Consider the following 20,483-nt stretch of genomic DNA (forward strand, 5'->3'; position numbering starts at 1 on the left):
CAGCGCAGGCGGTGGTGTCCCAGAGGGGTGAGCTGGGCGTGGGCCCCGTCTCTCATCTTGGTAGGTGTGTCAGAGCTGGCCTCACTGGAAGGTCGAGGGAGACCCCAAGGCGGCTCCCCCGTCTCACAGCAACAGCCTGAGACCCTGCCAGCCAACCAGGCAGATGGAGAGGCAGATGGAGTGTGTCTGTGCGTTCGGCAAACCTGCTGCTGGAGACCCGCTATGGGCCTCTCCTCTGACCCCTCCAGAAAGACTCACTCAGTAAACACCATGTAGAGCTCAAGAGCTGGGAAAAGAGTTTTTTCCTGCTGACCTGGTTTGCTTCCTCTTAACCAGCAAATGAGCTCATTTTCTGCTTTCCTCTGGCTGCGGGGAAGCTCAGAGCAAAGTTCTGTGCTGCAGCTTCCCCACAAGGGTGTCACAGATTGAACGCTCCTCCTGCTTGGCTCTTCTCTTACTCCCATGGGTTTTGTTTAAAAAAATTTTTTTAAATCCTCACCCAAGGAGATGTTTAATTTATGTATTTATTCAATTATTTATGTATTTATTTATTTTTATACAGACAGAAAGGGAGAGAAAAAGAGAAATATCAATGTGAGCGAGAAACATCAATGGATTGCCTCCTGCATGCGCTCCAACTGGGGATCAAAGCCACAACCCAGGTATGTGCTCTGACCTGGGATCGAACCTGCAACCTTTGGGTGTACAGGGTGATGCTCCAACCAACTGAGCCACCTGGGCTATAACTGTTTTTTAAGTGCGCTCTGACTATGCAGGAATTGAGTGGAATCTTGGGGGTGACTATCCCTGGGGCATGGATTGGAGAGGATTTAGAGCTGGGGGCTGGGTCACCTCCATGGGACAGAGGCTTCCCTCCTGGGATGAGTGTCTCTCTCTGTCTCCTGTGTTCCAGGCCTACCTCCTTTCCAGGTGTTGAGCACAGGTGTGAAAATCAAATTGCATCATGCAAGTCCCATGCGAAAGGCGCCCCAAAGCTCACTGAGAACTTCTACCCAGTTCACTTTTTTAAATGGAGGTAGGAAGAGTCAAAACTGGTTTTCATGGTCCTAGGTGGTTTGGCTCAGTGGATAGAGTATTGACCTGAGAACTAAAGGTCCTGGCTTCAATTCCAGTCACGGGTACGTACCTCGGTTACAGGCTTGATTCCTGGCCCCAGTAAGGGCAGATGCAGGTGGCAACCAATCAATGTTTCTCTGTCTCTCCCCTTCCCTTCCACTCTCTCTAAATATCAATGGAAAAATATTCTTGGGTGAGGATTAACAAATAAAATAATAAGATAAAGTAAAATAAAATGAAATAAAAACTGGTTTTCATGGACTGAAACGGAACCTCTACTCTCAGAGGGTGTTTTCTGGCCCTGGGCCCCAAGCTCGGGTCTGGAGTGACATATACAGGGGTGGTTCAATCTTTCTAAATCTTAGTTTCCACCTTATGAAATGAAGAGAGTGGACCCAAACCTCCTCAGGGACCTACTGGCCACAGGCCCTGAGGGCTGATTGTGGGAGATGCCAATGTCACATGATGCTAAGTGTTCAGGAGGAGGTTCTACAGCCCTGGGGTTTGGCTGGATGGAACCAGAGAAGCCCACTCCATGAGTTTAAACTACCTGCCTTTATTTGTAATAAGTGGAACTCCCCTCCCCATTATGGTTGAGACCCCACAGGTGGCAGGGGTCACAGGAAGACAGCCATCGGTACACAGTGGGGGACATGGGGTGGGCGGGTGGGTATAACTCCTGATATCAGAACCAGAGCTCGATAGACCAGCAGGAAATCTCTGTTCCCGGGGTCCCCTCTTGGTAATCCAGCTTGAGCTTTCTGGGATGGAGAGATAGACATACAGACAGACAGACAGACAGACAGGTGGTTAGGAAATCTCAGGTGTGGTGGGAAGAGAGGGAGAGAGCAGGGTCGGGCAAGTGGAAGGTGGAGATTCAGGGCCCCTTAGAATCCCCTCCGGCACAGGCTGACAAGGCCCAGTCTCCCAAGGGCACCCAGTTGTCCAGGGTCCAGGGCTCTGAGACTTCAGGGAGTTTGCTAATGCCCCCACTCACCCTTAGTGATCTCTGGCTGGGGTGTTTTCTGTGGGTCTGAGTTGACCATTTTTGTGGGGTCACACTGAGAGCTGGGTCAGACATGTCTAAAGCATCAATCTTTTACCGGACTAACTCTAGTTCCCAGGCTCGGACAGGGGAGTGGAGACCCCCAGGGACCAGCTCTCAGCCTCCTACTCCCACCCCTGGCCTGTTTGCGTGGAGTCACCTGGTGGTATTGAACTCAAACCCCCGAGTCCACAGTGTTCGCTTGCTGTCATCTGTTGCATCTGGGGGCCCCCAGGCAATGCCCTGGTAAAAGCGGCCTGAGAGACAAAGGGTGAGTCAGTGAGGGATAAAGACACGGGGACTGGGAGACACAGGTACTGCCTGTTCCCAGGCAGAGCTGGATCTGAGGATGCCCTGAGCCAGGGTCATGGGCAGCATACCAAGGAGGCCGTTGACGTGGCTGGAGAAGCGGTCAGTGTCCCGCAGGAGCAGCCGAAGCCCCTGCCCAGGGCCGTCCCAGGACAGCAGGCCGATGGTCACTTTGTCTGGGCTGCTGAGCAGCAGGAGCCCCGCCTTGTCCATGGTCATCTTGAGGCTGTGGGGAAACTAGGCTCCTGAGAGCAAGGTAGGCATGGACACACCCTCAGGGGACCCTGGCAGTTGGGGTGGGATGGGTGGGGGAATCTAGCTGTGGCCTTGAGTGGGAAGTCCATTACACATTCTCCTTAGCAACTGGGACCAACCTGAAGTTAATAATATCTGGTGATCCCAGCATTTATAAAACAAAATAACAGTTCCTTTCCCTGTTTTCTTAGATTTCCTTCCCCTCAAATTCGTTTGATATGATTCCCGGGGTATCGGACACACTCTGCCGGTGCCAGATTCTCTTGATGATCAGTGTTTAATTGTACGTTTAACATCTAGAAGGGCAAGTCTCTTCTGATTCTATGCCCTTCTTTTTTACTTAAAATCATCTCTGATTTCTTACCTTTTTGGTTTTCTTGGGAACGTTAGGCTCCTTAGAGCACATTGAACAAGACCCGGCTGGTCCTCTGAGTGACCTTAATGGACCTGCACTAAGTTCACACAGGCTCCAAGGGACTCACTACAGGAGCTGTGGTCTGACATTCTTCACGGAGACCTTCTGTAGCTCCTAAAAGTGTGTGGACCCTGTCGCTATGATTAAGAGGAGCTCTTTATTCATCTTCTGGTGTGCAAGTACTTATCAAGTAACAGGAAACTTTAAGATCTGGTATGAAATGGGCGATTTTCAGGTGAGCCCCTCAGGTTTGCTAGGAGCTCACTCATTTGTCAGGTGGAAACCAGTCTCTACTGAGGGGCTCAGTCAGGGGCGTGGACAAGGCTCTTTGTACTCAGCACAGGCTGGACTAGAAGGCAGTGCTCCCTGAGGGCCTAAGCCTCGGCCCGCTCCAGGCCCTTCGTGACTTCTGGACCCGCAGAGCTGCCTCTGGAAGGCTCGATGGTGAGGCAGCCCCACCCAGAAGAGGTCACCATCCACTTCCCTTACCTGCCAGCAGCACGTGTTTGATGGACAGTCTCTCCCCATCAGAGCTTCAGGAGTGTGCTAAGAGTGACTTTCATAACCTCCCCCTGGTGGACAGTGCCTTCCAACTTCTCACTGCTGTCATCATTCCCACACCACGGAGACAGCTGCCCTCCGGCATGCCCCGTGGGCACTACCCCTTCTAATGAGCAAAGTGCTCCCCTGCCACATTCCCTCATTGGGTCTCCCCTCAGCCTCTAAGTCAGGCTTGGAGTGATTCACCCCAGGCATCAGTGAGGAAACTGAGGCTAAGAGGGTCTAAGCAGCCTGCCCAGGGTCAGTCACACAGGATTAGCAGCAGTGTGGCTCCAAGCCACTGTCCCCTGCACGGGAGAGTGACCTAGGTTAGGTGTGGCCATGCCGGGGCCAAGCCCACATCTGGGCCCCCGGAAGTGCCAGGCCACCCAGACCTGCATATGTGGTGGCCAATGAAAGGTCTGTGGGTGGATGTATGAGTGCAAAGGTCAGTGCTCAGGGGCATGACCGTGCGTGAGCAGCCAGGTCCCCAGGACAACCGCTGGTGCCCCCAGAGAAAAAGAGGTATGGCTCAGCCCAACCAGTGGGGGCGGCCCACTGCAGAGGACTCGTGCCCAGCCCAAGCACTTCATCCCCAAGCCTGTGGCCTCAGGCCACCGGTCAGCACTGGCACTGGCTAACGTAGCCTGAGAGGTGATTGCTGGTACCCCGCCTGAGGCTTACCCAGGCATCACCACGAACAGCGTCTCCTTCCATTTGTACTGAGAGCTTCTTTGGTAACTAGTCACTACCACGTGCTCAGGGGACACGTGGACCAGCAGCTGGGGATTCTTGAAAGTCACCTCGATCACTGTGAATTGGGCCTTCTCCATGTCATACTCGCCAATCATCTCGAGACCTGAGAGAGCCGGGAGCAGAGGTCAGAGGCATGGCCCTCTGTGATTACATCCCTGAGAACTGTCCTTCACCAACCCCCTCCCCCCTGCCCTTTCCCAGCATTCCCTCACACTGGAGTCTGGTTTCCACAATCTTTTCTCTCCTCCCTTGGTTGCATTTGACTTTGGAAGCACCACAAATCCTCAGTGATGGACACTTTCAGGTGAGCCCTCTGAGAAGGGCGATCGTGTCTGAAGTCCATGAACACTGATAAAGCGCATTAGTGTGCGGGGCCCTGAGCAAAGTGTCATGGCCAAGAGTGAGATGGCAAATCATTGGTCCCCGCCCTCAGCGAGCAAAGAGACTGTAGGCCTGGTGTGTGGAGGTGGGAGACCGTGTGTGAGCATCCCTGAGTGCTGTATGTCCCCACGTCTGACTTGACACCTCAGCTCAAATAGTACGACCTTTCTCGGGGGAGGGGAGCAGGTCTGGTCAGCACACCTCCCTCCTCTTGCCATTCATCTCCTCCAGACTCTCTATGGTCCCACTACTATCTTTCAGGGCTCTGGGCTTCTGCCAACCTCTGCCTCTCCCTAGTAAACCCCCACTTGTCTGCCAAGGCCCAGTCACTCCTGTGTGACCCTGTGCAGCCTCATATGCCCCTCAAACAGCCCTGGCCTCCTCTCCTGGGCTTCTGCCTCTAGGCTGCTGTGGGCACTGACTGCAGAGGGTTTCTCTGGAAGGTGACTGCTCAGGGCCTCACCTTGGTCAGGGTCTGAGAGCAGGAGTAATAATGGCCCACGGGTGCTCTTGATGTCCACACAGAGCTGGTCCACGCTCTGCCCAGGCAGAGGCACGATGAAGGTCGGAGCCTGGATGGGGGCTGGGGCAGCAGATGTGGTTCTTGGGGCAGGTAGAACATCTGGAGGGCAGCGACGGGAAGAGGAGCTGAGGGGGGCAGGCACCTTACCTGGTGGTGGGGCTGTTGGGCTTGTTTCTGAAAGAAAAAGTCTTTGTTTAGGCATCCCCTTCCTCACAGTTGGGGGCAGGGGGAGTTGAAGGATGGGATAGTGTATAAATGTGGCCAGGGTTCCTTCTCCACTTCAACATTGAGAAACATGTAACAGGTTCCTAGAGATCCCCAGGGCTCCCCCCTCCCAGGGTCTTCCTGCTATAGGGCGGTTATCTACTTTAGGGAATCTGGTCTGGGGACATACCTTCCAGTGACTCATCCAGGTAATCAAACACTGCAGTGGGACTGGAGAAGGAGAAAGATTCTAGTACAGGATTGGCCAGAAACGGAAAGGGAGAAGGCAGTCAGGATTCAGCGCAATCAGCATGCCCTCCAGCCATCACTGCCACCTGCACCTGCCAAGCTCCAGCCCTGAGACCCCTGCCCCACTTTCACCCAACCTAGGAGAGCACACTTTTAGGAAAAACACTGAGGAGACAGGGTCCAGCCTGGTGTTGGGCTGGGTCTGAATCCAGACTGGAGATCAGAGACAGCTCATGGGGCCACTCATGGCTTGGGGAATGGTGGGAGCCTTCCCTTTCTAGAAGGTTCCATCCTGAGCCAGCCTGCAGAGTGTAATGAGTCTGGTTCAGTGAAACTAAATGACACACTGCTTCATGTCAAGCCCACAGCAACTCTGCCTGGTTGGTGCCCAGCCCTGTGCGGGTGCTTGCCCTCATCCAACTCTACAGGCAGGCTGACCATCCCCTTGGGAAACGAGGCCTCTGAGTTCGGAAAGTGGCTCACCTATGCCGCTCGGTAGCCTCGGATCCTGATCCGATTTAGAGAATGGAAAAAGATAATTGGAAGGACTAGGATTTCCAGGTGGTCCAATACTCATTTCGGCCACGTCATGAACTCGAACGTACGGAGAAACTCCAGCTTTAGAAAGGTTGACACCTGCAGTCTTGGCTTAAGCAGAGTCATGGGTCCCCACCACCAGGGCTCTGGGACCCACCCCGGGAGACAGATGTACAGAGGGCAGAGAGCTCCCTTCCCCACACCCACCACTCTGAGAGCCTCTCCCCCTTCAGCCAGGAGAAATTCAAGCTGGAAAAGGAACCCTTCTTGAACTCCTCCCACCCCGCTGGGATATCAGTCACTTCCAACTACCTTGTCCTCTGAAGTTTCTTCTGCCGCTAACAAAAGGTCCTGCATAGCTGCCTCCTCATCAGACACACCTGAACTTGAGCCCCAGCCCTGCCACCAGCCAGGTGAGCCAAGCAAGCCACTCTCCCACAGTCAGGGCAGAGCCCAGTCTGTGGCCAAGGTCAAGGTTCTGTCAATCTCCCCTCCCACCACCTCTGCTCCTTTGTTACCTGTTGATGTGAACTGTGTGTGTCCCATGGCTCTATGTCTGAAGACAGTGCGACCTGGAAATCAGAGAGACCTGAGTGTGCATCCAGCTGGATGGGGACTGTGCCCCTAGCGCCCAGGACAGCCAATATCTGAACAAACAGGTGACTAAATGCACCAACGTGCTTGGGCAGACAAAGCCCCCTCCTGGCAGCAGGCTGGGCTGGCGATGCCCTGGCCAGCAACTTTGTGGGACTGGGGTCCGAGGTCCTGAATCAGCCACCTGTCACCAACGGCAGCCTTTGAGGGTATTAGGCCCTTACCTGAGGGATCCTTTCTTGGATAAAACAAAAAGAGAAGAGAGAGAAACAAAAGTGAGAGAGGGAGAGGGGGAGAGAGAGAGAGAGAGAAATAGAGAGAGAGAGAGAGAGAGAGAGAGAGAGAGAGAAAGAGAAAGAGACACGATTGGGTAGTTTGGTACGTTTGAAGTGCTTATTTAACCTGCTTCCCCACCCCAGCACCACAGAGCTGCAGTGCATATGAGAGGGTTGGGAGTCCTGGCCTCAGTTTCCTCATCAATGAAATGGGATGCATCTCTTGGGGGTCCTGGGAGTCTGTGTGGCCGGGTTAGGGTCTTGGTCAGGGTGTGGGGGAGGGGCTGGGGGGAGAGACTGGGTTAAAACTCTGTTGCCACAGGGCTAGGAGCCCACTGTCACACCCACCATTTTCCACCGGCTTCTCAGCAACTTGAGACTGTTCTTGGCCTTCAGGTTTGGTGACCACCATGGACGTGAGGGGGGTGACAAAGCTATAATTCAGCGACAAGCCCAGAGCTTGGGTCTCCAGGGTCTGTTTATCAGCATCGGATGCGGAAACCCTGCAGGTAGAGAGCATCAGAGGGCCAGCAGGTCCTGGATGCCTAGCTCCATTCTCCCTCCCTTCCAGACCCTTGGGGGTGAGGGCGTGTCCCCACTGGGAGAGCCTGTAGCTCAGACACCACTCCATGTCCCCCCTCTCTCCATACCTAGGAGATGCCCAGGCCACCTGTGCTGTCCCACCCATGAGGAGCTTGGGGAGACACTGAGGCCGTGTGTGGCCGCCCCAGCAGGCCCTCGGGGGTGCAGGCCACCCACATTCGCTCCAGCAGTTGGTGGATGGTCAGGTACGCCCAGAGTCTCTCCATGAAGCCGTGGAAGATGTACTTGGGCTTTTGAAACTCCTCTTCCTGCTTTGCCACCTGGGACTCCATTTGGAAGGTGATGTTCTCCGTGGGCTGGAAAGAGGGGCCCAGCCAGGCGGCAGCAGTGAGGGCCTGCCGCCCTAACCTGGCCTGCCGCTTCCCAGCACTTCCATGAGAAACCTAGTTGGGACTGGGCAGGTCCCATGGATTGGCTGTGAGGACCGCATTCCCTTTGAGTAGGTGGGGAGCAGGGAGGGAGTTCAGGAGTGTAAGGGGCTCAGCCACAGAGCCTCTAAGAATGAGAAGGAGGTGGAGAGAAAAGGTAGAAACTATCATAGGTGCAAAGCCAGGAACTAAGATCACATGCAGCTTTTGGGAGGAAGTACAATGGGGAAGGGATCTGGACCCCAGGCCAGTGCAGAAGCAGCAGCAAATGCATTTAAAGCAAAAAGGGTCCCAAGACAGCCCACCCCAAAGATGGAGACTCTGAGGACAGAGAGACAGTGCCTTCCCCAGCAGTCATGGCAGAGTACGAAAGAGGGCTCAGGCCTTGATAGGGTTTGGGGCCCCATGTACCCCATTAGGCTGCCCCTGACCAAGCTGGTGCCCCCTACTGGGACCAGGCACTGTCCATTGGTGACAGCAAGGCATGTGCCCAAGTTTCAGGTGGACTTCTGCTTCCTTCCCCGGAGTGGGGCCTTCTGCTCTCAGGCTGACCTGGCCAGCAGCCTGGGAAGTGGGGCCTGTGGGCAGAGGAACTCCAGCCTTTCCTGTCACCATTCCCCGGCGGCCAAAAGCCTTAGCGATGTGGACCAGACCCCATCCCCGCTGCTGGAGACGCCCTCCTCTGTCTCTCACCAAAGCCGGGCCTCCCACACCTTTGTCACCTGCAGGCCGCCTGCACAAATGTCCTGTCCACCTGCACAGTTATCTATTGGAAGGTTTTCCTTTAGTGAAAGTTAAACAGACTAACACCCTTCACTTGGCCTTGTCCCCAGCAAGACTACCAGGGAGATGCCCGGTCTGGGTTTGGAGTTCTATTTCTCAGAAGATACATTAGGATAAATACGTGATTACTCAAACAAAGACATGTCACCCCCTTATCACCCTGGGTTCCGTGCTTTGGGAACTCCCAGCTTCCAGGATAGCACCAGCAGCTAACATGAACCTAGCCCCTCTGAATGCCATCTGCAGCCACCCTTCCACGCCAGGATGGCTGGCCACACTCACCAGCTGCCCGCTGACTGTGGCTGAGAGCACATCAGGGCTCTGGGCCCGGAGCTTCCCAGCCACTACCATCTCGGAGCCCTTGAAGAACAGCGGGAAGTTGTCCTGCGTGACCTCCTCCACGGCATTGCCTGGGTACTCGAAGGTCACTGTGGTCAGCAGGGGGTGGGCCACCTCCTGGTAGAAGCCCTGCAGAGTGGGGGGTGTCACGAGGGCCGAGCAGGGTGGTCCCTGACTCTCCCAGCCCTCAGGGGTAGCCTGGCACCTGCAGCTGCAGGGCGGAGTCTGAGTCCTGGTAGATGCGCCGAGCCAGGCCGCCGTTGTCCCGCGCCAGCTTCTCCAGGAAGGTGTAGCTGACGTCGAAGCCGAAGCCGAGGCAGAAGAGGCTGTACTGACCACGTATGGCCTCCTGCACATTCTTCTGGATCTTCCTGGGGTTAGTCTGGCCTGGACCCAGTGTTTGGGGACAAGGGTCAGAAAACAGGGATTTGCTCAGGGGATATTTTTGGAATCTCAGAGCCTGAGAGGCCTCAGGGACCCCCTCCCTTCCCCAGGTCCCACAGCAAGCCAGGATGGAGCCCCAGCGATGCCCTCTGGGCAGTGTGCCCTGGAGTTGCCGCTGTGCCCTCACCCACAGTGGGGTCGCCATCAGTGAGGAGGAGGAGGAGGGAGACGCTCCCTGAGGGCAGCTGCTCCTCCTGGGTGGCTATGTCCAGCAGCAGCACAGCCAACAGCATTGCATCGTTGATATTGGTTCCTGAGGGGCACACAATCTCAGGATGGTTCTCAGGCGGAGCTCTTGCCCGGAAGCCCCCACCCTGCAGGGCTGCCCTGGCGCTCACCTCCCTGGGCCTGGATGCTGTTAGCATATTTCTTGGCCTCCTCCACATTCTGGGTCGAAGCTGGCACCAGCGATGGCTTCCATGGGCTTGCTTCACTGCTGAAGCTAATGAAGTTGAAGTGGTCTTCGGGCCTGAGGTCCTCTAGGATCTTGATGAGGGCTTCCCGAGTCTGGTCAGAGGATGGGGAAACAAGGTGTGTGTCTCAGTGGGACGTCCTTGGGGGTCCTGTGCCCTTGGGCTGCACCCCCAGGCCCACACCTGCAGTGGGAATATGGTGAATCCTCCAGAGGCAGGACCAGCTCCAACCTGGGACTCTGGCAGCCTCCTACCCAGGAAGATGGAGGAGGGAGGGTCTGCCTGCTAGCCCAGAACTGATGGTGTGAGGCATCTGAGAGTTTTCAGGGCCCTACCTTGACCTGTGGTACCCACCTGCTGGATTTTCCTGCCACTCATGGAGCCACTCGTGTCGATGACAAAGATCACATTCTTGGGTATCGTGGAGAGGCCCTCAGGGGCAAAGTAGTGCACAAAGTAGCCATTCTCGATCTATGACCAGAGTGAGACACACCCCAGGTGAGATGAGAGCTACAGCCCTGCCCTGCCCTGCCCCATCCATCTCCTTACCCAAAATCCCCGGGTCCCCACCCTCTCTTCATTTTAAGCTCCTCTGTCACAGTCCCAGTGCTAACCTTCCCATATCCTTATCTTTTTTTTTTTACTCTTTGTTGTTGAAAGTATTACATATGTCCCCTTTTTTTTCCCATTGACCTCTTCTAGTCTGCCACCCGCTCCAGTCCTTCACCACCCTATTGTCTGTGTCCATGGGTTTGTATATATGCATACAAATTCTTTGGTTGATCTCCTCCCACTCACCCAGTGTAGCTACTCTTATGCTGAAACATTCCGGGCTATGCATGACCCACTAGAACTCTACTCCTCTTTGCCTCCTATTTGTTTGAATATCTGAGGCGGTTTAGAGATAATAAACCTTCCTTAGTAGATGAAACTTTCTGCCTCTGAAAGGGAATTCTAAACCGCGTGTTTTCTCTCTGTTGCCTTCGGTGCACACCGACCAGAAGGAGCAGTTGTTTTTTTTTTTTTTTGCCTTTTCTTCGGCAAGAGCCAGGCTCAGGCTCCTGAGGACGGATGGATTTCCTGGTTATTCTGCTCTCCCCGGGAGCCCACGCACCTGAATGGAGCCTCCAGAGAGGGTGCGGTTCACATCATAGTGGATGATGAAGTCGCCATCCACGACTGTGTCCTGTTGCTCTGCAGACTTCTGTTGCTGGGAGAGCGTCGGCTTGAATCGGATGTGAGCCTGGAGGAACGACCGAGTGGGCTGATGTCGGGGAGCAGCGAGGCCACGCTCACACCCCTCACCCCATCTGAGAATCACCCGGGATGAGAACTCCCCCGTAGGTCAAATCAAATCCCAGGGAACTTTCTCTGAGGCTGGGCTGTCAGGTGGACGGCCTCAGCACAGTGGATGGGTGTGAGCGAGGAGCCTCTGCTCCGGAGCTGTGTGAGCAGAGCCTGGGCTCAGGATGTGCATGATCCAGCCTCTGCCTTTCCCCCTGGTCCTGGGACCCGCACGTCAGTGTCCTCTCCCAGTCGCCCCCTAACCTCAGGTTCAAGCCAGCACCTGCCATTCTCCTCTAGGCCTTGTCCTCCTCATCCCCCTCATGTGAGTGCGGACACAGAGACCTCAGAAGTCTGCCAGCTGAGAGATCTGCCCAATTGTCCCACTCTCTAGGGACCCAGGCTCACAGGGCAGCGGGAAGACAGGCCCCTCGGTACCCTCCCCTCCCACCCACGGTGGCAGGCCCACCTTGGTCTGGTTCTGTGAGACAGTGAGGGCGTCTGCAAGCTCATTGGTCATGAAGGTGCTCTCTGTCTCCAGAAAGCTGATGCCCTGAGGCTCAAAGATGTGAATGTCCATCTAGAAGAAGAAGGGGGTCACTGGGTTAGCCAGGAGCCAGGGCTGGGCCTCACAGGAGGCTGAGGGGAAAGGGGGGGCCACCTTCAGCTGCACAGGGGTCACCCAGGAGGCCTCCTGGGAGGAGGCACTTCCAGGTACCTGCAGGTGCTTGACCAGCTGCTGGGGCTGCACTTTCAACAGCAGCTCATACACTCCCAGGCGCCGCTTGAGCAACTCCTCGTACACCAGCTCGAAGGTGACCTTGGCAGCGGGGGCCACACTGACCGACACCTGGAACTGCTCCATCTTTCTCCCAGTGGCCCTGGGGGAGGAGGGCATCAGGCCTGTCCCCCCAGACCAGGTAGGATATGGACACTGGAGGCAGAAGCAGAACTAAAGGCAGGGGCACCTTCTGCTCCACCCCCAATGGGGTCTCCCGCACCCCCTTGGGCTCACTTGACGAGGCCAGCGCTTTCCCCCCTGGCCACAGCTGCACTGTACTGCTTCTGGGCTGCATCCTTCTGCTTGATGTTCCCTGGGTACGTCACACCGTCGATGATCCTGGGGCAGGAGGGCGGGTGCTGTCAAGAGTCTGGTGGTGGGGGGGGGCTCTCTCTAATCCCACCTCCTCCAGGGAGCCTCTCAGGGACTTGCTCTGCCTCCTGATAGAGGGACTCCTACCTGGACCAGACCTCACCCGTTTATTATGCACCTACTGTGTACAAGACTGTGCAGGACCCAGGGTAAGAGCCAGCAGCCTCTGCAAGGAGTGCCAGGCCTCTATCTACCCTGAGGCATGCACAATGGAAATGAACTTTCGTTTTACTGAAGGGACAGGAGAGGAAGGTTGCAGAAGAGACAGGGCTGAGTTAAACCCTGGCCTCTCTTCTCCCTTCCACTCTGGCCCCACATTCCAATTGCCCCCTCCATCTCATAGACTGTCCCAGAAGAACCTGTCGACCACCAGCACGCGCTATCTGAGCTGCACTTGCACCCAGCCCTGTGCCAGCTGTGTGGGGCAGACTGAGGAGGAGGGAGGTGCCAGGCTCCCAGGCCAGTGGGAGACACAAGGCTAAAAGGCTTTGAACCCTCTTCCCACCAGCACAGGGCAGGGAGGAATGCAGAGGTGGGTGGAGGGAGGGGTGAAAGGAGGAAGGGGTGGAGGAACAGATGGAATTTGGGGGGAGGGAGGGAAGGAGGAAGGAAGAATGGAGGAAGAGATAGAAGGAGGGAGGAGTGGAGGGATGAAAAGAGGAAGGAAGGGAGTGGGGGATGGTGGACCATTTCTGAGAGGAAATTCCTGATAAAGCCTCTGGTTCCTGTCCTGCCTGCAGGTGGAGTGCACACACCTCCTGTCAGGAGGAGGTCCTCTCCCCGAGGGACACGCAGGGAGGGATGGCAGTGCTGGATGGGGAGGGGACGCAGAGGCGGGCGGGAAGGCACCTACATGGAGAAGTTGGTGATGAAGGCTTTCTTGGGCAGCTCTATCTGGAAGGTGGCCTCCTGCATGGAATCCGCTCTGTTGACCACCCTGCTGGTGATGACCGTGTGGGCAAACCGGGAGGAGACCCTGGAGTCCACAGTGAGGCTGTAGATGTCGATGGCATTCTGGAGCAGTGAAGGAGGAGGGCTGGAGCTGCTTCGACGCCAGCCCTGCTTGGAGCCATGCTCTTCAAGAGCAGGCCTTGACCTAGGTCCCAAACCAAGCCCTGGCCGTACCCAGACTGAGCGATGGATGCCTCAGGCAAAACCCCGTGAGGCATTTCACCTGTGGATCTTTCTCTCAAATAAGAGGCAGCTCTGTGCTCCATTCCCCACCCTACAGTGCCAGGGGGCAGGGACCAGTCTGCCAAACACAGGGGATGGAAGGTGGAGCCTGAGCCCCTGTGTCTGGAAGGGGACTCTCACTTTTCCAGGCCCCGATTGGGATCCGGAAGCTCAAGGTCTTAGCTCTGAACAGTGTCAGGGCAGCAAACAAGTCCTTTGATTTCAGGGGCCTCCAGGAGCTGGGAGAATCTGGAGATGACCAGGGTCCAGTCCCTAAGAGCTGGGAGCCTTCTCCTTTGCCCCCTTTCCATGCAGCCGTGGGCCCCACCTCCCAGCTGCCCTGCCCTGCAGCCCAGGCCCTGGCCCTGCAGAGACGGTCAGTCCCCACAGGTCACTGATCCAGGCGCCTGACCTTCCACCCAGGTCTAAGGTTCGCATGTGCACACATGAGAAGCCTTACACATCTGCCAGCCTGCATACGACACACTTGTGTACATGCCAGCTCTGTTCACCTGCACTCGCAGACCAGCAAAGGTGGGTGCCTGGCTGAGCGGCTTGTTACACACGTGAGTGTCTGCTCTGTGCCAGGCACTGTACTAAGCACTACATAGTGTTACAGGTTCCATCTTCACAACAAACCTCCGAATAGGGTCTATTATTACCCTGCTTCACAGATGAAGAAAGGGAGACAGAGGAAGCATCATTACGTTGAGGATGTTCAGGGAGGGAGAGCGAGAGCTGGGCTCATGATCCTCACTCCCACCCTCCCCTACTTCCGGCCTCCAGGGGCAACCTTCTAGGCTGCATTTCCTCACCTGGAACATGGAATAGGATCACCCCTTCTAGCAAAGGGGGTTGGGGTGTGGGGAGAGGGTGTGTGTGTGTCCATAAAGCCCTGGAGATATGCCTGATGGATGGTCAACACCATTTTTTTGCATACACACCGATCTATGCTCACTTGCATGCTCACACACACACAGGCTCTCACTCACCAGCTCATACCACTCACACTCCAGTGCACACACAGGTGCCTGAGTCACCCGCTACCTTTTGGGCACGGGTGGTCTGGAGGACAGCCAGCAGCGAGAGCAGGACCAGCACGATGCCACAAGCACGGGCAGCACCTGGGGGCTTCATTTGGGCTCCAGTGCCTGGCAGGCTGCTTCTGAACTTGAGAGGAAGTGGGGAATGAATTAGTAACCTCCTTGCTGCTCCGCCCCTCCAGGGGCAGGTTCCAGAAAAATTGGAATTAACAAGCCAAACCTTGCAGTGGACTCAGATAAGTGAATGTCCTGTGGACCTTGGCTGAGGACAGACACATGCACAATAAGTCCTCAGTGTCATCAGGATAGGTTCTTGGAAACGGCAACTTTAAGTGAAATGATGTTCACCTTAGAAATGAGTTCATGTCCTGAGGCCTATTTCTGTTCACAAAAACATCACCAAACTTCTATATAAAAATCCAACATGTTGAAATCAGTGTGAGCTACACTTATATTTAAGAAAGATTCATAAAACCAAGTGAGATCATGCTTTTCCAACTTGCTTATTCCAGTTTAGGGGTTCGGATGCCCAAAGCCTCTCCCAGCAGCTCAGGGTGTAAAAGGTGAGACCCCAACTTGGACAGGACACTCCTCCACCAAAGGTCACACTGACACACACCCACACTAGACGGGAACGATGGAGACACACTGGTTCATCTCACGTGCACATCTTGGGGATGTGGGAGGAAACCATGGAGAAAACCCACAAAGACAAGGGGAGGCCACATAAACTCCACACAGTGGCCCCCACTAGGAATTGACATTTTTCCTCATCAACATGATAACCTAAAGAGGCTGAATAAAAGGACATTATTCCAGGACCTGCTATACTGAGGAAAGGCAGGCTCAGGTGGGAGCTAGGTACTGGCATGCCTTCTGAAAGGTCTAGAACTTTCCCAGGTCACCATTACCCTTTACACCAGTCGTCCACCAACAAGCGCCCTGGGGCCTGGGGACACAACAGCGAAACAGCCCACTCTCCATCAGCCCAGCCTGGAGGAGACAGAGGGGTGGCTGGGAAGAAGAGGGCGGGGCAGCTTCCAGGAAGAAGGAGCCTGCAGGCCAGGTTGGTGTGAATGGGCAGTGGGGCCCTACAGGCCCTGAGCACTCCTTGGGGTGTCTGAGTGGGGCAAGATCTGCTGGGGTCAAAGCAGGGTGGATCTGCCTTATTTCTGGGGTGAGAGAGGCTGGGCCCAGGAGACCTTCACTCTCCTGGTGCCCCAGGCTGCTGTTCAGGCCCCATTAATCTAGCCAGGGCTCTGGGTGCAACTCCAGCAAGGCCCCCAACACAAGACCTGCATTTTGACAACACAAACCGAGAGCCAAAAAGATGCCATGCCTTGTGGCGCAGCGGCCTCCCTCTGGGGAATTTACTGAACATGTGGAACAAACAAGAAGGGACAGAGCTCCTCCAGGGGGCGATTCCCTGTGGTGGCCTGTACACACAGGTGACCTGCATGGAGGTCAGTCACTGAAGGAGAAAGGGCAGACGGCTGCTCTGTCAGCACACCAAGGCAGTGCCCTTGTCACCAGCCCAGACCCATGGAGGGTGGCCCCAGGCCTGGGGTAGGATTACTGATGACTAGATTTTCCTTTAATACAGTTGAAATGTTTTTTTAAAAAATTAGTTTTAGAGGAAGGGAGGCAGGGAGAGGGAGAGGGAGGGGGAGAGAGAAAGGAAGAGAAAAGAGACATGGATGTGAGAGAGAAACATGTACCGGCTGCCTCCTGCAGGCACCCGCACTGGGGATCAAACCCCCCACCTTTTGACGACTCTCCAACCAACTGAGCCATACCAGCCAGGGCTAAAGTGGAAAAGCTCTTAAAACAAACAGCAATAAAATGAATAAATAACAGGATCCCGACGCTGCTGGTGCGTGCCCCGGTGGCTCGGGGAAAGCCTAGCCCCTGGACCAGTGGCCACAGATGGGGTAAAGATGCTGCAGACAAACGTGGCGGGTGCCACATCCCGGGCTGGGGAAGGACTCCTGACACTCGCCTGGGGAGGAAGAGGGGCAGTTATCTTGGGACCCTGGGCAGTGATGGGCCTGCAGAGGGCTGGGAGGGTCTCCTCCATCAGCCCTGCGGTGGCCCTGGGGGAAGGGCATCCTGGACTTTGGAGCTGCCTGCGGCTGCTCCCCTTCCTTCTGGGGACTCCAGCCAGAAGCCTCATCTCTGTGCATTAACGGCACCGCTCGCCCTTTGGCTCTGATTGGCATCACACAGGGGGACATACCGCCATCGACACGCTGGGGGAAGAGCCTCCCAAAGGAGCCCAGTGAGCTGGCCCAGGCCCTGTCCCCACAGAAGGTCTGCTCCCTCAGGGCGGAGAACACAGGCCCAGCCTGGAAATAGCTATATAAGGAGGCCAGGCCAGGCCAGGACATGGGAAAGGCTCAGAGCAGCCAGCTCCACCTGCCCAGGGGACAGGCAGGGCTTCCTTATGGGCACAGCCCTCAGCCAAGCATGGGAGCCCAGGCCCTGCCAGCCCAGCCCTGGGCTGTCCGTGTTCTTGCTGTCACAGCTGGACAGGCCTCTGTACTTCCTGAATCTGAGAGCTCCATGCACACAGGGGACACTGAGGCCTGAAGAGGAAAGGATCTCACCCAAACCCAGAACCCAGACTTCCCAGGCCTCAGGCAGAGCTGTGGGAGGGGCAAGAGGAGGTTCACCTGGAGATGGGAGGGGGAGCAGCTCAGGAAGCAGACTGCCACTGGCCACAGGAGCCTTGACGTGGCTTTGTCTGTGAGGGATGCAAGATGGTGAGGAGGCAGAACTAGGGCGCAGGGGGAGGCGGCCCTCAAGGTCCCTGGCTCTTGCAGAGCCTTGGGGTCCTGAGGAGCCTCTCGCTGGCTTTTGTGGAAGGCAGGGGGAGGGGCAGCCCAGGCCCACCTGCTTCACTCTGTACACGTGGCCTGTTTTGTGCACTGGACCTCAGCTCACCTCCCTTGTCACAGACAAGGGGAAAATGAGCCTCAGGAGAGGGGAGATGGTCTGAGGTCACACAGATCAGCACCAGGTCTCCACACCCCAGGCTCTTGCGAGGATGGGGCAGTGGCAATAGCACCTCAGGATCATAAGGACCCTCCCAAAGACATGGAGGGTACAGACCATGCCCACCCGCACGCAGGGGTCATGCCAGTCCCCAAGGACACTCTCCAAATGCCGGGGCCGCTTGGGCATCCTCTTTATTGGTGTTTCCCAGGGCCTGGCGCAGAGGGCCTGGGCTGAGAGGCCAGAGTGAGGGGGGAGGGGTGGCAGTCCCAGAGGCAACAGGGGAGCAGGGGAGTGCTGGCATGAAAGAGTTCTTGGGAGACTCCTGTGTCTAGGTGTTGTCAGTGCCCAGGGGGTGGCGTGGCATGTACTTCTCAGCCAAAGACACTCTTGGCAGGCCCAGCTTTCGGCTTATCAAAGACGGTCTCAGTGCCGGTCCGGGTGCGGCTGAACACAGATGGTGCGGCAACGCCGGCTTGCTCTGCGGGCAGGATGGGGAGGTCAGAGGCCCAGCCCAGCCTCCTGGCAAGGGAAAGCCTCTTTGGTGGGGAGCCCCTGAGCTCTGGGCTCTTAGAAAAGATCCATAGGAGCCCCCATCCTACCCCCTCCTACTGACACACATCTGCACCCCCTCGGCCCCCAGTCCCCTGAGAACACTCACCACACTCCTGCATGACCTGGTAGGTCTTGGACTTGATCGCCTGGTTCTTGGTCAGGTTCCCTCGGGCGCCCTTCAGGTCCTCCTCCTTCACAGGGGGGCGCTTCTTCTTGATGGGGGCTCCCTCGGGGCCAGCCTTGGAGAGACCAGAGCCTCTTAGAACCCAGGCCTTCAGGCTGAGACCCGTCTGTTCCCACCTCTCCCTGCTCACTCAATTCAAGCCAGTCCAAGGCCCCATTCATCCAGGAAGCCTTCCAGACGATGCATCACCCCCTGACCCCCAACCCTGAGTCTCTCTGTCCTTTTCCACAGACTGGGAGCCATGGCCTCACACTGTGTGCCGGGCTGTCCAAGCTCGAGCTTGGGCACAGTGGGCAAAGGGGAAAGGCGCTCACTCTGAAGCTGAATTCCAGGCTTTTGGTGAATGCCAAGACCTGCTCTCCGGGTGGTGGCAGGGTGTCCCTTAGGTTTGCCCCTCACCTCCCAAACTGCCAGGATTTACTTTGTGGGCTCTGGGGTGGGAACGGGGTAGAGGAATCAGATGCCCATGAAGTCACATTCCCGTCAGCATCTACCCATGGAACAGACTGGTCTGTCTGTCCCTCCAGAGCTGGGACACCCAGACTCAGTGTCTACCCTCCCTCAACCCCAGGTGCCTGGGAGTCTGAGGCCTTCCTCCTGCCTAAGCCCTAGGGGCAGGTGCAAACTCCGTGGTCCCTGAGCCTGGGCTGGGCTCCTGGGCAACACAGTATACCCTACAGACACACATCCTGCTGGAGACACCCAGGCAGAATGTACACCCACAGATCCAGCCTCACATGTACACACACACACACACACACACACACACACACACACAGCTATAAACGTGCACAATCTGCCAGTTCCACGAGCAGCTTCCTCACACACAAGATCTAGAGGTACCACCCATTTTCCCTACCCCTCCTAACAAGCCACGGAATGCCATAAACCCCAGCTGAACAGGGTCCCTCAGATAAGGTGGGCGGGGACTCCCCACCTCCCAGGGGCTGCAGAGCTCCTGTGTTTATGCCTGGAGCTCAGCTCAAGACACAGCTGCCAGAGATGACAGTGTCCAGCTGTCCACCCCCCACCCCTAACCCCCACCGCACCAACACACCGTGCTGGGCCCTCCTACCTGGGACATGGTGGGTGCTGAGTGAGAGCTGCTCCAAAGGCTCCTCTCGGGCAGCAGTAGCTGGTGGGAGAGATCTGGGTGCCCAGCCCTCCGGAGCTTATATAGTCCACTTGCCCGTCCTGGGAAGTCACTCCCCCTGCTCCGACCGGCTCCCCGACCCCGATGATTCAGGTCCACACAGCCACTGGCTTCAAAGTTTATTCTCGGAGATGATAGGGGATCGCTGAGCACTTCTGCCCAGGGGGCTGCGGCCCTGGTGACAGACAGCTGGGGAGCCTGCACCCTCAGAGACAGCTGCTCTACTTCCAAGCGGGAGGTGCTGGGACTGGCAGCGACTCGTGTTTATGAATGTGGGTGCTGGAATGTGTGTGGCAGGAGGGGCTGTCCATCTGTGACAGTCCATCCCAGGCTGACCGCTTTGGGCTTGTTTTTCTTTCTATTCTACCCCTTCCGATTCCAGAGGAAAGACACCCGCCCTGCACAGCAGCAGGGTGGGCCTCCCTGACTGCCTCTCGCAAGCTCTGCTCACTGCGAGTTCCCTGGGCTCACGGTGGAGCCCAGGGCAACCCTGGGTCACGGGTGGAGACTGCGGCCACAGGAAGCCTGGGGAACTCTCCATCTGTGGCCCTGCTGATGCCCCGTCCTTTGTCTGGCTCCCAAGCACATTCAGCAAAGGGATGAAGAGCGTAAAGGACCAGGAGGAAACCGCACTTTGTGGCTGAGGGTGAGCTGATGGCAGGACCAGCACTGAGCCTCCAAGACAAGGTCACCGAAAGGCCCCTGGCCTGGGACACTAGGCTGCTGAAGAGGCTGAAAGACAGTGAAGCCCACTGCAGGCATTGGCCTGTGGAGGGAGGGGCAGGCCAAGGGCTCCCGAAAGGGGCACCTAGTTCTCTGCTGCTAGCTCCTAAT

At 56.4% G+C, this 20,483-nt stretch overlaps 2 protein-coding genes across 2 annotated transcripts; both read right to left on the minus strand.

Moving 5' to 3' along the window:
• Positions 1-1,276: 1,276 nt before the first annotated feature.
• Positions 1,277-14,857, minus strand: LOC138992207 (inter-alpha-trypsin inhibitor heavy chain H4-like). Its single transcript, XM_070390754.1, has 22 exons — positions 14,768-14,857; positions 13,401-13,561; positions 12,410-12,514; positions 12,113-12,275; positions 11,864-11,974; positions 11,225-11,353; positions 10,465-10,581; positions 10,036-10,204; positions 9,825-9,950; positions 9,459-9,640; positions 9,197-9,382; positions 7,920-8,059; positions 7,509-7,663; positions 6,810-6,863; positions 6,238-6,372; positions 5,696-5,755; positions 5,449-5,475; positions 5,242-5,361; positions 4,326-4,500; positions 2,503-2,657; positions 2,283-2,379; positions 1,277-1,838 (listed from the first exon to the last, which is right to left on the minus strand). Exons 1-22 carry the CDS (start codon positions 14,855-14,857, stop codon positions 1,763-1,765), a joined length of 2,733 nt encoding a protein of 910 aa, XP_070246855.1. The 3' UTR covers positions 1,277-1,762.
• Positions 14,858-17,926: 3,069 nt separating this feature from the next.
• Positions 17,927-19,916, minus strand: MUSTN1 (musculoskeletal, embryonic nuclear protein 1). Its single transcript, XM_070390756.1, has 3 exons — positions 19,572-19,916; positions 18,419-18,551; positions 17,927-18,238 (listed from the first exon to the last, which is right to left on the minus strand). Exons 1-3 carry the CDS (start codon positions 19,578-19,580, stop codon positions 18,132-18,134), a joined length of 249 nt encoding a protein of 82 aa, XP_070246857.1. The 5' UTR covers positions 19,581-19,916; the 3' UTR covers positions 17,927-18,131.
• Positions 19,917-20,483: the final 567 nt, after the last annotated feature.

The sequence above is a fragment of the Myotis yumanensis genome, unplaced genomic scaffold, assembly GCF_028538775.1.
Source record: "Myotis yumanensis isolate MYYU_CA2020_CCGP unplaced genomic scaffold, mMyoYum1.0.hap1 SCAF_14, whole genome shotgun sequence".
Taxonomy (NCBI): Eukaryota; Metazoa; Chordata; class Mammalia; order Chiroptera; family Vespertilionidae; genus Myotis; species Myotis yumanensis.